At 40.7% G+C, this 13514-nt stretch overlaps 1 protein-coding gene across 8 annotated transcripts in view; it reads left to right on the top strand.

Annotated features, from left to right (window-relative positions):
- Positions 1 to 13514, top strand: part of ORC1 (origin recognition complex subunit 1) — a 33406-nt gene that overhangs the window by 12550 nt on the left and 7342 nt on the right. For 6 of the 8 annotated variants that reach the window (XM_024104901.3, XM_024104902.3, XM_008167906.4 and 3 more), the window contains 8 exons: positions 1961 to 2255; positions 3673 to 3783; positions 3898 to 4002; positions 6051 to 6252; positions 7306 to 7412; positions 8568 to 8669; positions 9265 to 9436; positions 12015 to 12122. In XM_024104901.3, coding sequence (XP_023960669.2) covers positions 1961 to 2255; positions 3673 to 3783; positions 3898 to 4002; positions 6051 to 6252; positions 7306 to 7412; positions 8568 to 8669; positions 9265 to 9436; positions 12015 to 12122 — 1202 coding nt within the window. The remainder of the gene's footprint in view (positions 1 to 1960; positions 2256 to 3672; positions 3784 to 3897; positions 4003 to 6050; positions 6253 to 7305; positions 7413 to 8567; positions 8670 to 9264; positions 9437 to 12014; positions 12123 to 13514) is intronic. The other 2 variants (XM_042851424.2, XM_065553841.1) reach the window with 1 other exon arrangement.

Below are 13514 nucleotides of genomic sequence, written 5' to 3'. Positions count from 1 at the left end.
TGATTTCTACCCGCCGATCCGGGCGGGTAGTGTAGACTAGCCCCTGGATACAGTGACCCTGGCTTCAGTCCCTGCATGTGACCCAGCCACTTAGATATGATTAACACAATTGGTGGGCCACTCTCAGGGGTCGAACTGAAGGAGGAAGAAGTAATAGCACACTTCCCTACTCCACCCTCACCCTAACCCCACCACCGGGGACTGTATTCAATCCATTGGGGAGATCTTTGGAATGATTGTCCCTCTTCTTTCTTTGATCAGTGAAATAGTAAACATTGACACTTAAACTAGCCTCTTTAGGCTTCAGAGTTAATGCCCCACAGAGGTACAAACGTTATCTATTTATCTTGCATGTTGCTGCTATTTCAGGTAGTCCAAAGGCTCAGCCATTGCATTCTGTTCATGTAATAATAGTTAAATTTGCAGCAATGGGGCTAGAGATGTAATCTGTGTTTTAAATAAAAGATGATATATTGCAGCACAAAATCCATGTGTGACAGAAAAGTGCTGGTTTGCCAAGCTGCCAGAAATCAGCCCAATTTGATCCATGTGCTTTAATGGGATGTCGCCCGGGGAATCCATTTAATAATAAATTTCAGTGACTGCTGCTTAGTTAGGAAGTATTAGCAAAAATTTCTCTTAAGTGGAGAAGGATTAGCCAGTGCTGAAGTTAGTGTGGTGGTCCATTGTGGGATTCCATGTTTGTGTCTCAATGATTCTATATCAAATATGCTCAATTTACAAGCAAAACTTATTTTCAACTGGCAGTCCTGGAAAGTCAGTCTGGGATCTGAGTCAAGCTGGGTTCTTTCCTTCTCTCATATCATTACCAATGATAAAAGTTCTGTAGGCCAACTTTTGTCCTTAGTAATGTCCTTGTGCATTCCCTGGAGTCTTGCATAGATTTGCAGAAGTTCAAATAGTTGATAAACAGTTTTATAACTTTAATAAACTTTTATAAGCAGTTTTGTTTGCACAGGAAGGAATTAAATTCAGCTCCCTCCTCTCTCAGCTGTGTGGGCTATGCATGGGTAACAAATAAGCAGCAGTAAAAACATATTTTAATTACTGTAGCAAATAGGATGTCTCAGTTCACGTGTGGGGGGGCAAATCTGCTAACTAAGAAGGTGCAATTTTCATGTCACTTTTCAAGAGCAGAAGAATGCTTTGGCTCGGGAATTATATAGGTTTGGATAGAATTATAAAGCTCTAGTTGCTTTTCAATACAGAAGTTGCAAAACAAAAAAAAGTGCAGAGAAAATTAATTGGTCTGGTAAGCATAGTATTTTTGTTTTAATGACCTTTATAAATTAAGGCCATTATTTAAAGGGGATGATAAACTCTCTGTAGGAGTACTAAGAGATAGATCCCTTTAATTTCAAAGGTACTGGTTTGAGGTTGCTGTAAATCATGCAGTGCTCCTGCTATGTTGGTGATTGTAAAATATGTACATCATCTGTCAAGCGGGAGTGTGGGGCAATGGATCAACCAGCACATACACATTGTTGGTAATGTCCCTGCTCTGATGTCTGTCTTCTGTTATGAAGAGTAGAGTAGATACTTCAGTAGACACCGAGGGCCAGATTATTCCAGTCTACTGGTTAAGCATACATTTAGGTGGCTACTTTGCATTATGGCCTGGCTAGATAAGAGACTGTTTAGCTATGTATGTGTGCAATCAAGAATACACATACATCTGGATGTTCACGTGCAAACTAGAGCTCAGATGAGCTTATGCTTGGGAGAGGGGGAATTTGGGGCCTGAAAATTCAGACCCTAAATCTGTGTTCCATCTCACAAAGGAAACGTTTTTCCAATTAAATAGTTCAATTATTCATCCTCCATCATGTAACCCTAAACAGCAGTTAGATTCTATGTCATGAGTGGCTTGGCAGCTAAGAGTTAACCAAATCAGTCATATTAAAACTTTATGACCTTTTATCATGGTGTTGGTTTTTAGGTCCTACGAAATCTAGAAACAAACTCACAGGATGCGATGTTTTAGAACTCTTGGGTGACGACTGTGATGCTTTAGAGTCCCTGGAACCATCAGCTACGAAGAGAAAGGTGACATTCACTGAGATTTTGGACTCACCTCCAAAAATATCTCGCACCAATGGTGAGTCAGACTCACCACTGACTATCAGGGGAGACTGGTCTAAGCTAGCTGAAACAGTAAGGATAGCTCCCTACAGAAGGAGCCAAGCTTCCAGCCTGAAAGCCAAGAATCTTGATGGGAAAGATGATGACACATGGTAAGTGGCAGCATTGTTCTAATGCATCTTTGACTGGCGCCCCTCTTCTATGTATCTTGTTTCCCCTTTTTTAAAATAAATCGTTCTCTTGAAGCAAGATATTATCAAAGATCCTGCAGGAAAGAGCAGATGCTTCCTGCAAAGATGTCCCTGGTTAACAGTAGATGTTCATTTCACTTTCTTTTACAGCAAATTGGGGGAATGCAAAAAAGCACACTGTGGGAGACGAAATATTGGATATGAGTGGTGGTAACTCAGTATTCAGTGCACTTCCAAAAATGCTTATTTTCAACCTAACACTTTTAATACTGGGATTTTGGGAAGATTTTTTAGCTTTTCTTTTCAAAATTGGTTGCTATTTCCTCTATCTGCTTGGAGTAGTGGGGAAAGCTCTACCATATTTTAGATTTCACAGACTTTGTCAGTACTCTCCTATGATCAGAAAATTGTTCAAAGTGGGATTTTAAACAAACACTTTGAACAATTTTCTGATCATAGGAGAGTACTGACAAAGTCTGTGAAATCCCAAAATATGCTCAAATGCTTTGCCTGCTACAGACATAGAAAAGCTTTAATAATTACAAGAGACTCCATGGACCTGGGTATTGAGGAGCTTCCAAAGCAAAGGGTACATGGAGGGGGAGGAATGTAAGGGGTTTGGAAAATGGGGTTGTGGGCTACACAGGTCAAGATGTTGGTGAGAAATGTAGGGGTCCAGGGCAGATATGATGGGGATGCAGAAAGGGGAGGTGGTCTAGTCATGTTAACCCTAACAAGTCTAAACACTGCCACCATAGACAAAAGCCTCTTCCTCTCCTCATCAATTTCCCTTCACTTGATGCATATACACCACACAACTCTAAAATCACCCCATGTGTGTAAGCTACAAATGTATATAGATCTGCTCAAAGGTAGCCAGGCTATATTGGGCCTCATAAAATTTGTCATACGAGTCCTTCTCCAGACTTTATGTGCTAATCTATTCATGTTTGGGGCAAATTTAAAAAAAAAAAAAAAAAAAAAGGAAATTGCCACACAAAAATCTTAATTAAATTTGCTCAGTATATTTTCTATCAGCATAATCGCTAAAAATCACAACAAGCAGGAAAAAATTCAGGCCTTCTTTAAATTGTACATCACAAAAAAGGGACACCTTTTTCTTTAAAGAAGTGTTAATATGGAGCAAACATTTGATGGAATTGTGATCTAAAGTTTCTTCGTCACACAGTGTTGGTGTGCTGTTAAATGTTTCCAGTGTTGTACATTCAGAGTCTGCAATGTAGTGGAATTAAGAAATCTAAAAGAATAAAGAGGTATCTGCAATGAATTAAAGCGAGCGATTCACCTCAATATGGCCCATCATCTAATGGGCAAGTTGTATTTGTAATGCTATAGGTAGATGTCCCTTTTTCATCAGGCATTTGAACGGTAGAAATGAAGAGGAGGAAACTGAGGAGAGAGCCCGGGAAGCCAGAAAAACAACCAAACAAGCAGCTACTTCTAAGAGCAATTCTAAAAGCGACACAAAGTAAATCCTGATATTCAAATGATGTTCACATGTCTTATGTTCACTTATTCCAACAGTGATTTTTGGGTCACTTGACATAAAAACTAGATACAAATAACTTTGTTCTTTCTCTAGTTTAGCTGAAGAGCAAGAGCTGAAGACCAGGAGTCCAGTGGTGATCCCACGTTCTCATAGGAAATGTGTGCAGAAGACTACTGCTCGCATTGCAGAGCAACTCCAGTAAGTTTTCTCCATTGTGTCTGAGTCAGATTGCCATTGGTGGCTTGCAGCCGTGGGCATTCACCTAGTCTAATGTTGAAATGCAAGTCAAATGAATCTCATTCATGCAAGGAAATACTTTGTGTGATTGCTAGGCAAATTGTTTGCAAGAAAACAATCCAAAATCCTTCTACTGCATTTGCAAATTAAAGCAAATACTTTCATCCTTCAATTAAAGTAAACTGAAAGGTAGAAACATTGTTTGTACCCATTACTGTTGTTCTATGATGTATTAAGCCAGACTCATTGTTTTTTCCCCAAAATGCTTTCTGCATATTGTTTTACTTGATAATTGGGATTTGATGTTTCCACTCTTCTTGCTGGTGGATTCTTGGAGAGGTGAGGTGAAATGGTGACATCACCAATGGCTGAAGCCTGAGTGACAGTTTTTCTAGTTCTCATCTGAGTGGGAGAGGGATCTCGAGTCCAAGGTCCTATCCATGGTGCAACTTTTAGTTTAGTTTGTAACCTGGTAGTTACCAGGCCAGTGGTCTCTAAATAGGTTTATGTTCACATTTTATATAAAGAACTCATTTAGTAATTGAGGACTAACAATGTTCACCCCCAGAGCACTATCAGTTGAGCATGGTGGGTTTTTTTGTTTTTTTGCGGTTCAAACAGCACTCTCTGTGCCTGTGTACCCAGTTGGACAAGTCCTCCTCCTTCCCCCCATCTAGTGCCCTGCCCCATATGCAGATGCTGCTGCTCTATATGTGCATCCATCATGCTCTATTTCCCCAGAATCCAGTGAATTAAGGGTTAGACAACATAGTAGGTTTGGATGCGCACAGTTGTGATAGCAAGACCTCTGCTGTGTGAACAGTTGATGGTGCCATTAAGTGGTTACAAAATCATAGTTAAGTGATGTAGTGCAGACTGGCCTTACATTAGCTGTCCTGAGATGAGCAAGAACCTGATGTTCCTGATATTAGCAATAGGAAAAAAAAAACGTTAATATATGTATTTGAAAACAGTGAGGTCTTCACACATCAGAAAAGAGGAGTAGGAAGGGGCACAAACTAAATTTTTCTTTACAGTTTACCTTTTAATATACAGATAAAATAAATATGGTGTGGACTGTATCTTCTGTTTTAACTTGCAAATAAACACAAAAAGATTTTATATTGCAGCCCATCACCGTAATATTTGAACACTGTCCGTGTAAAATGATAATAGCGGTCCCTAATGGGCTTTGTGAGGTCACTTTTTGCATGTTGGTGTAAAAACTCTGCTTGAGGCATCTGGAGTGAATACGGTTTTTCTAAGGTTAAAAATAAACTGGAAGGGAGAGGAGGCTGTCTTTATACATCATCAAAGGAGCAATAAAGAACACAGGTGCAAGTGCGTCACGTTAATTAGTACTGTAGAACTGCCATCCATATGGGGCAGTCAGACGACCACTATTAATGTTAGCCAATGGATGCCTTCACTAGTGAATAGATCTCTTCTCTAAGACTGTCAAACACTGGGTCTGGTGAATCAGAAGTAGGCTCTCTGTGGGCCATGACTGAGTCTGTTTATTGCCCACTTGTTCGGGTACCTATGACCAGTAGTAGCAAGCTACCCTGTAGTGTATACAGAGTTCTGTCCCAGATACTGACAACAGAAACAACCCAGATGATGTTAACACTATTACAAGTCTTTAAATACTGACACTTGAGCATCCAGAAGCAGAGTGGTAATAGCAAGAAGTTCAACTGCAGCTCCAGAGCAACAAACATGAGTATACAGTATGCAGGACTTAATAACACAATACTTACCCTTGATGATCAGTAAACTGACTTTTCTTAAACCAGCCTAGCGTAATGGCCATGGAAAATTTACAAGGGCAGGTACAAAATCTTTGACTGATCATTACCATGATAATTAGAGAAACAAAACAACAACACAAAACCTCTTATCAAATAATTATTCCCAGGTGACTGAAATGTTGTGCTGCTGTTTTTAAATGGTCATTAGATATTCCTTGTTTGGTTTTTCCAAATCCTCAGTCTGTTTTTCTTTTTTAGTTTTTTAAATATATCTGAGCAGGATCGGGAAGATGACTACCTGCCTAGCACAGACTGCTCTGATTCCAGTAGCAATGAGGAAGAAGAGAGCATGGTGCCCTGTACACCCAAAAGGAAAATGAGATCAAGCACCACACTAAGCACCCCAAAATCTTTGAGGAAACCCTCTGATATCACCCCTGCTAAGACCCCCAGAAAAACTGTAAGATTCCTGGAGGCCATTGGCCTGAAAAACATTTGCTCTGGGTTTTGTTAGTTCTAACTAAGCCATTTGTTTCATCTGAGTGTTTCATGCATGTTTACCAAGGTGAACAAAGCATCTGGAGCAAGGTGGGTCAGTGTGCGAAATAAGATACCTGCTGAATGATGTATGTTGTGCCACTATAAATCAGAAGAGGCTAGCCTTAGGGGAGGAAATGTTGTTTTGAATTGGAGGTGAAAGATAGGATAATATGCAGATCTATAACTTATCTTATGGATTACGTCTCTGCTTCCTGAAACAAAATAGAAATGAAGTCCTTTGTTACTAACACCTAAAATCAGTGTTTCTCAAATTGTTGATCAGGACACAGGTCCCTGGCTGATGGTAGATAGAATAGAAAAATCTTGAGACCCAAGGGGTGAGGAGGAATTGAGATGTTGAGTAGGGAGATGGTCCATGAAAGTATCTTTCTTTGAAAAAGTGATGTACAGAATAGTTGAAGAATCCCACCTTAAACTATTACAACTGAAACTATTTAAATCTATTTATGTCACCATTGATGGTCTTCTGTGTTTATACAGAAGTGCCTAACAGTGGGGTCCTGATTGGTTACTGGTTCTTCTAGGCACTATGGTAATACAAATAATTGAGGTGCTGCTTGTTTGCTTTGTTTTTCAGTTGGACACTGAAATTAGACAGGAGACTCACTGCCTATGCAGTCTCTCTGGTTCTTGTGGTTTTACAGCACCGCAAGGGGGATTGTTTAAATTTAAAAACTCATCAGATGCTTAAAAGTTTCATGGGATTTTTTTTATTGGGGGTTTCAAATATCCCCCTTAACATGTAGGCTTTTTTTTTATGTCTAAATCTTAGTCAAATAACCTTAATAAAGTCCAGCTCTTGCCTCGCTTTCGCACTCTGAAATCCTCAAATGATCTTTGAGCATAATCAGTCTTTTGCAAATGTAGACCGAAGATGGTCTCTAATATAAATACATCTGATACTATGCAGAACCTACTTCTAGTGTTTGAGGATTTTGTCTTTTCTCTGCAGCCTGAGCCAAGAACCCCCAAGACACCCCGAAATGCTACTCCCAGAATTCCCATTCGAAACCAAGCAACAGAGAAACCAGCCAATGTGCTAGAAGAGGCCCGATTAAGGTAAAGTGTAGCAGAGGGATTATCCTGTTACTTCAACAGAGAAATGAGGAACAGGGGGTAACACCGAGAAAATGCCACCTTTGCTTTATTCGTATGGGGTAAAGGCACAAATGCTATTTCCAAGCTAAGGGTTTCCTCAAGAACTGGCAATAGCAGAAGCATCCTTGGTTCAGAGACTAGGGGCAGGAATACTCTTCAGGATTAAAAACATTTAGACTGGTCTATGCATACTAAGAGCTTATCAATACTGGCAATTAACAGCACTGCAACTTTCTCGTTCAAGGGTGTGAAAAAACACCTCCCTGAGTGCAGCAAGTTGCAGCACTGTTAAGCACCAGTGTAAACAGTGCCCCAGCGCTGGGAGCCGCGCCCCTCGTTGAGGTGGTTTCTCCCAGGCTGTGCCGCGACCACACAAGGCACATTAAAGTGCTGCCAGTGTAGATTAGCCCTAAGTTTAGGTTTCTGGATATGTAAATTTTCCTCCAACGTTTTCCTTTTTGCTTCTCAACAATATTAATTACTAAGATCCCTGAGCTACAGAAATTGGTAGCAATATTTATTTTACTCTGCATAATGCTAGAGAATCAGTGGGTTTCTCCGAGCTTCTGCAGGGCATTTACACACTGGCTCCCATTAGTGAAAAAAACACTAGTTACTGGTTTGAGTCCTACATGCTCCGTTGAAATAAATGCTTATAGGAGTGGCTGTGTCTTTCTCTCAACTCCTTCCCTTTACTTGACTCTCTCACCCTCAATACTTCCTGTTATCAGGTTCCCCTATTCCTTCATTATTCCTTTTTGTGACTTTTTGTAATTTTGTCTGGGCAAGCAGTAGATGAATCTTCTTGACTTTTGCACGTCCGTGCTATTTGCTTGCGAAGATCAGAGCATGTGGTATCTGGAAGTTTTTGGAGAACATATGTGAAGGCTAGGTTAAGGTCACTTTCTAAAAGACTTTAAAACTTAAGGTTCCTTTTAAAACAAAAAATAAACCAAGCACTCTTGGCACTCTTACAGTTAAGGCAGATTCAATGTATCTATATGTATTTGTGTGTGTAGGAAGAGGGGGTTTCTTCCCACTTGCCTTTCTGCAAGTTGGAGCTTTGAAAACTCTAAAATCTTGACTAGCGTGTTTTCTTTTTGGTTTCAATCAAAGGCTGCACGTTTCCACCATCCCAGGTTCCCTGCCTTGTCGAGAAGAGGAGTTCCAGGATATCTATAATTTTGTAGAAAGCAAACTTATTGATGGAACAGGAGGGTGAGTTGTCTCATGGCCTCCTTCTGTATACAGTTCGGGGGTTGGTCAGAAGCAGCTATTAGCACTTCAGCAGGCTGTTTGGGTAAATAGAGAGAAAATTTATTCCACTTTGAAATGCAATTTGGGAAAGAAAAGGATGCAGTAAACCACCCAGATCATGTTTGTCTGTGGCAGAAGAGCAGCAGTAGTGTGGCATCTAATCTTTCTGAACAAGTTATTCCCAGTTTGTTGAAATTCATATAATCCTAGCAGCGTTTTGCTTTTGGCTCTATTTGATAAAAAACTCCCCTGCAGTCTTTCTGCTTACTCAAATTTTAACTAAAGACTGAGATATCTTTCCCAGCACATCCGAAATTGACTAGATAATTTTTTTTGCCTGTTCTATAGAAATAGTTATAACTCATCATATAATCTTTATGACCCTGCTGTTAGGCAGGCAAATGTTATCCCCAATGTGCAGATAGAAAAGCTGAAGTTTAGGGACTTGCCCAAGGCAACGGAAAGGAGTCCTTTTCAAAGATGGGTTTAGAATTTGGGAGTTCCCAGTCCTGTGTGCAAATCACTGGGATCATGAATGGATCCTCTCCTGTTTCAGGTGTATGTACATTTCTGGGGTTCCTGGAACAGGCAAAACAGCAACTGTTCACGAAGTAATTCGTTGTCTCCAACAAACAGCAGAAAATGATGGACTACCATCCTTCCAGTTCATAGAAATCAATGGCATGAAGCTGACTGACCCTCACCAGGCCTATGTGCAAATATTACAGGTGAGCAAGGCCTCTCTGACATATTCCTGATATGAAGGGAAATTGAGCTCCTGTCACTTTTCTTTCTCAGATGCCTATGCCCAGCCCTATGTGAGTCATAACTCTAACACATCCCAGCAGTCCTCTCAAGGAACAGCATGCTTTTCTCCTAGGACAGGCTTGTAAAGTGATCTCATTTTGGAGATTCCTGCTATTAAGGCTGGAGAGATTGTTCCTTGAGTACTTTGATGTATTGAACTTCACCAAGGCAGCAGCACCAAGGAAATCCAGTTTTATAACATCAGTTCCTTTAAAAAAATTACAAAGTAAATTCCTGATTTTTCTTCCCCATACCTCTTTGTGCATGCTTGCCTGTGCGTCTGAAAGTTGCTGCGCTGACAATACAAGAGGCCACTCTAGCAACAGAATAGTTACCTAAAGGGTGACAGACCTGATTGCCATCATGCTTTAGCCCTGACGAAGAGGAACTGCCTCTGTGGATCATACAGTATTTTCAATCTCCCTGACATGTTAATCCTTAGTATCTCTCCTGAAGCTGCCACGAATGCTGCCGGTTGAGAGGGAAAGTATTTTATTGTGTGGACAACAGTCTTCTAGGAACTGGACTGAGACCACTAAATAGCCATCAATGGTAACAAGTCATGGCCTCTGTCAATCTAGGCTGTCAAACCAGTGACCTAGAAATGAAAGATTCTGTGTTCCATTACAAGTTTTCTGAAACATCAGTTCCTTCTCTTGCAAGATTCCTGTTCCTAATTAAAGTTCAAGGTTTCATTTGCCCTGGGGCTGGTGGTATTGGCTGAGCTACAAATGTTTCTATGCTAATATAAGAGGTATTTGTTGTAGGGGAAGTGTGCAGGTGTAAGGCAGTGGTGAGAGGAGTGCAGAAAGTGGCTACTGTAGCCATGGCCCTCTGCTCTGCAGCACAATGAAACCATGTTCCAAGGCAAGCACCTCTCGGTTCCAAGGTACTTTTTTGCCATATGATATCCATCCTCCCAACTCTGACAAAAACACACACAACTATGGATCATTGTAGAAAATGCTCACTGATGTAAAATTGGTCAAGGATTATTTTCAACAACGATTAGTTTTGACAATAGGGCATCTTCACTGCTTTCCATAAGGCTGGTTTCTGTCAGCCTCGCCATTTGTGATGTTATGCAGGCATCCCAGCTTAGAACATCCTTCCTCTCCCCTGGGTTCCAGGCAAGGGGAGCTTGTAGCCAACTTAAACTACTCATCTGTCTGGTTCCCTGGGCCTTGACTGCTGCACTGCTCTCCAGGCAGCTCAGCCAGCCAACATACACTTCTGGTTCCAGCTACTTCCCTGGCTGAGAGCTTGTCCAGCTCTGGTTCCCTGACCTCCTGCTATATGGCTCCATGGAACAGTGCAGGGAACAAGCACTGTAATCCATTTGACTCTCCCTTGTGAGGAAAGCAACAGGCAGCTACCAGCAGGTTTTGGCAGAGATCAGGGAGTAAGAAAACAGAACTTCAGGCCCCATGCTGTAACAAAATGGCAAATTCTGTGGCAAAAATACTGAATTCCATGGCATCTTGGGAAAATGCAAAATTCCATAGCTGTGGAATCATGGAGTCCATGGGACCTGATTCAGATAACGAAGGGAGTGCACACCTCTCAATTGTTATTTCAGGCTGTCTTTGGATTGAGGAAGAAAATAATGCATTGATTACATTCTGTGTTTTGGAGGTTACCTTTGCAATCCTCAGTCCTAGAAACAATTTTTTTAAAATGAAAGCTGATATTCTGGAGCACAGTTCTGCAGCAAGTGGTGAATTCTGCAGTCATGGAATTTGTAGTGCCCCAGCTTATAATGTGTGGAAGGGAGAAGAACGTACTTTATATGCCCCTTCCTAACAATCATGTTTACCTGGTTTTCCTGTACCTGCATGACTCTGAACTTGTTGGCTATCTGACTGGTATGTATGTGAGGTAATTCTGAAATGGTCACACTGATTCCTATGAGCCTCAACAGCTGCAGTTGGGCTATAATATATGGACAGCAGTTTACATTATTACCTCTTGCTTTATAGATCAATTCAGAAGTAAACTTGGAGAAAGATTAAACAGAAGAGTAAATTATTCAGTCCAAGGTCTTTTTGGCTATATATAAATTCTTTAATATGGACCTGAGATTGCTGGAGTCAGACAAGTTATTCTTGCAGCTGATTTGGGCTGGCAGCAGGGCTTTCTTCTTTCAGGGTCTCTGTGAAACCCTCTTCAAGTGTGCCTGCTTATATATTTCTAAGACAGTCTTCAAGGGTTTGTTGCAAGATCTCTCTATTTGAACAAGTCACCCGTGACCATTATAACCTTCCTTTTAACTAGGTCTTTCCTGATTCCTCGTCTTTTCCTTTATGTCTAGTTTTTGGTAGAGCGATTTGTCTTTTTCAGGGCTTCTGAGCCCAGTTCTGTTGTGTTAACTTGTGTGTGTATGTAGTGTTCAGCTACTTGGTGATGTGCGGTAGACAGATGTCAAACAGACTAAGAATTAGACCCCTAGGTATTGGACTACAGATTGATTAATCTTGTGTACTGTTCAATCTCATTCAGCTACTGACAGGTCAGAAGGTGACAGCAACCCATGCTGCAGAGCTGTTGGCAAAGCTATTCAGCACACCAGGGCCAAAGAGGAAGACCACAGTGCTGATAGTGGATGAGGTGAGGAGAAGTGTCCCACACCCCCTTTACCCTAATATCACAGGGAGTGGATATTTTCGGGGCTGGACGGGAATGCAAGGGGGATTATCAAATGGCCTGTACGTGTTTTAAAATTAGGAGACTGGGAGAGATTTAAGGCACCAAAATGAATCTTTTAGGCAATCCTATGAAACTGAATGTACAGAATGAGTCTTTCTGCTGCCTTAGTAGGTTAGACCAGTGAGAGCACATTATAACTGTGCTCTGTGTTGGCTTCCGGTTCACTTCTAGATACAATTTAAGGAGTTAGTTACAGTCTGTAAAGCCCTTAAAATAGACTGGGATTCAGCTACATTAGAGGCTGCCTCTTGTCTGGGTGTTTTCTTCCTACTGTGAGAGCAAATTCATTAATGTTATGGGGACACTGTGTCCTAATTTGCAAATCTTCTGCAAATGCATACTATGTGTAGTAATGATAAACTAATAGACCACACTGGGTTCCGGGACCTTACTCAGATGCATGAGCATCTTGGCTTATAAACCTATTACTAATAGTAGAATTAGTATTACAGCAGCACCTAGAGAGTCCAGCTGAGACTGGATTCAGGGTACAAGTTCTTAGTAAAAGACAGTCCCTTCCCTGGAGTGCTTAAAGTCTAAATAGATGAGACAGATAAAGGGTGGAAGAATGGAAGTAGTAGTATCCCCATGTTACAGATGATGAAATGAGACAAGTTGACAAGATCACTCATCAAACGTTCCTAAGTAAAGTAAGCAGCCATGAATATGAGTGATTGTCCCCTCATGGATCAGTAACTGGTTAAAAGATAGGAAACAAAGGGTAGGAATAAATGGTCAGTTTTCACAGGGGAGAGAGGTAAATGATGGGTCCCCCAAGGATCTGTACTGGGATCTGTGCTGTTCAACATATTCATAATTGATCTGGAAAAAGGGGTAAATAGTGAGGTAGCAAAGTTTGCAGATGATACAAAATTATTCAAGATAGATATGTCCAAAGCAGACTGCGAAGTTACAAGGGGGGACCTCAAAACTGGGTTACCTGGGCAACAAAATGGCAAATGAAATTCAATATTAATAAATGCAAAATAATGTACATTGGAAAACATAATCACAACAAAATGATGGGGTCTAGCTGTTACCATTCAAGAAAGAGATCTTAACTATCTAGAATGATTTCATCTGAAAACATCTGCTCAATATGCTGCAGTAGTCCAAAAAACCTAACAATGTTAGGAACCATTAGGAAATGGATACTTAAGACAGAAAATATCATAATGCCACTATATAAATCTATGATATGCTCCCACCTTGAATTCTGCTTGCAGTTCTAGTTGCACCATCTCAAAAAGATATATTAGAATTGGAAAAAGTAAAGAGAAGACAGCAAAATTA

The sequence above is a fragment of the Chrysemys picta genome, chromosome 8, assembly GCF_011386835.1.
Source record: "Chrysemys picta bellii isolate R12L10 chromosome 8, ASM1138683v2, whole genome shotgun sequence".
Taxonomy (NCBI): Eukaryota; Metazoa; Chordata; order Testudines; family Emydidae; genus Chrysemys; species Chrysemys picta.
This window is presented reverse-complemented; position numbering and strand designations above follow the sequence as displayed.